General features: G+C 43.9%; 1 protein-coding gene across 1 annotated transcript in view; it reads left to right on the top strand.

The window, feature by feature from the left end:
- The first annotated feature begins 2,073 nt into the window (after nt 1-2,073).
- The window catches only part of LOC109938489 (ras-related C3 botulinum toxin substrate 1-like), a 30,040-nt gene continuing 28,021 nt past the window's right edge, over nt 2,074-4,092 (top strand). The window contains exon 1 of the mRNA XM_048617313.1: nt 2,074-2,246. Within this exon, the coding sequence (XP_048473270.1) occupies nt 2,209-2,246 (38 nt within the window). The 5' untranslated portion in view covers nt 2,074-2,208. The remainder of the gene's footprint in view (nt 2,247-4,092) is intronic.

Below are 4,092 nucleotides of genomic sequence, written 5' to 3'. Positions count from 1 at the left end.
AGGGTTTATCAGTGTAAAGAAGAGGTGACATTTTAGGTCAGACAATGCATGTTAGGTGTGAGGCCTTGTTTACAATCTTTTGTGTTTTGGCTTGGAGTCAGACTGGTTTTATTTCTAAAGTAGAAATTTATAAAATATCACATTGACTGACTGTCTATAAATTGTGTGTTTTTTGAACAAAATGGAATGTATCTGCAAATACAAATTCACCTCATAGATTCACGTGTGTATTTGGTCTGTTTGTGTGTGTCTGTGTGTTTGTGTGTGTGTATACGAGCGTGTGTGTCTGTGTGTATGTGTATATGTGTGTGTGGAACAAACAGTGGAGCTCAGAGTCCTGTGTCACGGACTCTTCCCAGGGATAACAAGGTGTAGAGCTGGATGAACACAGCAGGCCAAGCAGCATCAGAGGAGCAGGAAGGCTGACGTTTCGGGCCTAGACCCTTCTTCAGAAAGCTTCTTCTCCAGCTCTACACCTTGCTATCTCAGATCCTCCAGCATCTGCAGTTCCTACTATCTCTGCATCTCTTTCCGGACTTACTTTGCAAAGGCACATTCCAGAAGGAGATAACACAGTGTGGAGCTGGAGGAACACAGCAGGCCAGGCAGCATCAGAGGAGCAGGAAAGTTGATGTTTCAGTTTGGGACCCTTCTTCAGAAATGGGCCTTTTCTGAAAAAGGGTCCCGACCCTAAACGTCAGCTTTCCTGCTCCTCTGATGCTGCCTGGCCTGCTGTGTTCCTCCAGCTCCACACTGTGTTATCTCTGACTCCAGCATCTGCAGTTCTTACTATCTCTGACTTTCCAGAAGGAGATGTGTGACAGTTTCTATGACCCCACAGTCTCTTTGAGGGCAGCGTGCGGTGGTGCAGACAGACTGGGCCAATGTAAATAATCTCACAGGTAGTCCCCTTTTCACCGCCAGCCAAGCGATATCTTGGTGCTTGCTGGAAAGTTCTGGTGATGAGGCATTCTGTTAAATGACTTTGACAGTCTGCTCTAGGGAACCACGTGACAGGGTCCACCGTCTCCTTTTCCCTCAGTGTCTTGAGGATTCTGTAAGGTGGCTTTCTTTACAAATTTCTCCATGAAGGACAGGTGCTGTGGAATGGTTCAATGACTTGGAGCATTCCACAGCAGCAAGGCAAGTCCCGTCCTTTGCAACACCAGGAACAGGTAGAACCCGAGTACGTAGTGACACTTGGTGTTTGTGTACTGAGTGTCTATGCACAGCTTGATGCAGTCGCACAGAAGATTGGTCGGCCCAGTTCCCAAAGAACATTACTTCGCTCTCGCCTCCATTTACCTTGGCTCCCGAGACCAGCTCAAACTGGTCTCAGATTCTCATGGATCTGTGCACTGACAGCAGATCCGAGCAGAAAATGGCAACTTCATCCATGCACAGGGAGGCTTTGTCCTGCAGGTCTCACTACCTGGAATAGTCGTCCCTCTCAGGCTCACATCAGGCCCCTGATGGACTCAGCAAAAGGCTCTATACAAAGCACAAACAAGGCAGGAGGGAATGGGCAGCCCTGCCTGACTCCAGATCTAATCGGGAAGCTTTCTGATTCCCACCCATTGATTGAAACTGCGCTAATGATGTTGGTGTAGAGCAGTCGGATCCAATTACAGATTCCCTCCCTGAAGCCCATCTTGCAGAGCACTTCCCACATATAGCTGTGTGATATAGGCCTTTGATAAGACTATGACACTATCATTATTTATCAAGTCATTCCTCCTTGTGTTTTCTCTTGTTTCCTGAACATGGTCCCGTTGGGTGTTGATTAGGTGCATCCACTTTCTAGGTATTTGTTCTTCATATCTACATCCCAATTCAATGCCTCAATCCCCTTTCCCCCATAACCTGGTCAGTGGATCCCCTCCAACGTTCAGTGTTGCCTTGTTCCACACATCCTATTGTTTAACCCGACAGCTTATTCATAAAATCCAAAGTTTTTTTCGAACCAAATCTCTCATTTGCTAGTTAAATTAAGCATAAACTCATTTGCCTACATAGCTGTTCAGGATGGTATGTGTGTGATGAGACACGTATTCAGTTAGCAAGAGAACCAGAGGTGGATGGCTGGGAGGTGTAATAGAGCCCAGAAACAAAACCAGGTTTGAGCCTCGGACTTCTACAGGCAAGAGGTTGTGCTCTACTTTTACTCTTTAATTTTCTTGAAAGGAAACTATACAATCCAGCAGCTAAATGATGCAAAATATCAAATGCGTGGTGGTGGGTGATGGGTGAGTAATCTTTGTTGTTACCTCCCTAATGGTTCAATCCGTTTGATAAATATGATTTGCAGATCGGCAATATAGTGAAGAAGGTATTTGGTACACTTGCCTTCATTGGTCAGTGCATTAAGTATGGGAGTTGGCAGGTCATGTCGTGGCTGTACAGGACATTGGGTGAGGCCACTTTTGGAATACTGCGTTCAATTCTGGTCTCCCCAGTAAAGGAAAGATGTTGTGAAACTTGAAAGGGGCAGAAAAAATTGACAAGGATGTTGCCAGGTTAGAGGGTTTCAGCGATAGGGAGAGGCTGAATAGACTGGGGCTAATTTTCCCTGAAACATCAGAGGCTGAGGGGTGACCTTATAGAGGTTTATAAAATCATGAGGGGCATGGATAGGATGAATAGTCAAAGTCTTTTCCATGGGGTGGGGGGGTTGGGGGTGTCTCCAAAACCAGAGGGCATAAGTTTAAGTTGAGAAGGGAAAGATTTAATAGATACCTAAGGGGCAACTTTTTCACGCAGAAGGTGGTGTGTGTATGGAATGAGCTGCCAGAGGTAGTGGTGGAGGCTGATACAATTACAAAATTTAAAAGGTATCTGGATGGGTATATGAATAGGAAGGGTTTAGAGGGATAGGGGCCAAATGCTGGCAAAGGGAACTAGATTAATTTAGGATATCTGGTTGGCATGGAAGATTGAACCGACAGGTCTGTTTCCATGCTGTACATCTCTATGACTATGATCTCTGGTATCTATATTCTTGGGAAGTGATACAATTGATGCCTTTCCTCCCTTCCTTTCATGGATGAATGCGAGTCCCATAATTGCTGCCAGTCTCTCTCTTGCACCGCACTTCGATGTTTGTTAGTTATCGCTCCCTGTTCTAATTTTGGTCTCAATGCGCCACCTTAGCATTGCCACCTGACTAGTGTCTAAACCTTGGACTTTTTTAAAAATTTTACTTTTTCTCAGTAAAAGGACGCCACGTGCAAAAGACTTTACTCAATATTTCCACCACCAGGAAAACACCCGTGTGACCAGGGAACCAGTAAAAAGCAAAGCCCGATAGGGGCAACACTGACATGAAAAAGAAGTGAAGGGGGTGGCTAGGGATTAAATCAAAATAAACTTTGGAATTTTATTTACTTTTGTTTTAAATTTTAAAAATATACTTTCTTCAGAAAATATATCTTTGTATTTCTACATTGCTACAAATGCTGTTTGGCTCTGTACAGGAGCAAATCAAGTGAACTAACAAACATTTGGGTTTGACTTTATCCCAACAAAGCAAAGCCATCTCTTATGCAAACAAGACCATATTTCTCTGGCATGTGGGCATCACCGGCAAGTCCGGGATTTGTGGCCCATCAACCGATTGGCGTGTTAGGTAATTTAAGAGGAACCACATCACTGTGGGTTTGGAGTCATACGTAGGCCAGACTAGATGAGGATGGTAGATTTTCTTCCCTAAAAGACAGTCGAGAACATGACATTCTCTTTTAACATTCAGTGCTAATTGACAATTGACAGCTTTCAGTTTGCTGATTAAACCAGCTACTGCGGTGGGATTTACATCCATATTCCCAGGTCTTTGGCATGAGCCTCTGGCTTGTTATTCCAATGGCATTATCACTATAACATTACACTCCTTAAATTCCCCTCCTAAACATCTCATTCATTGTCCTCCTTTAAGTTACTCCTCAAAACTTACCTCCCAGCATTCCTCATATATCCTTAAGCATCTCAGTGTCAACATTTGACATATTTTCCCAAAGATATAGTTTCTTAATAAAATCTAGAAAAGTATTCAATTTAGAAATGGCAGAAATGCAATAAAAACCAAAAGAACTGCGG

Source organism: Rhincodon typus, chromosome 37 (assembly GCF_021869965.1).
Source record: "Rhincodon typus isolate 14 chromosome 37, sRhiTyp1.1, whole genome shotgun sequence".
NCBI classification, from domain to species: domain Eukaryota; kingdom Metazoa; phylum Chordata; class Chondrichthyes; order Orectolobiformes; family Rhincodontidae; genus Rhincodon; species Rhincodon typus.
This window is presented reverse-complemented; position numbering and strand designations above follow the sequence as displayed.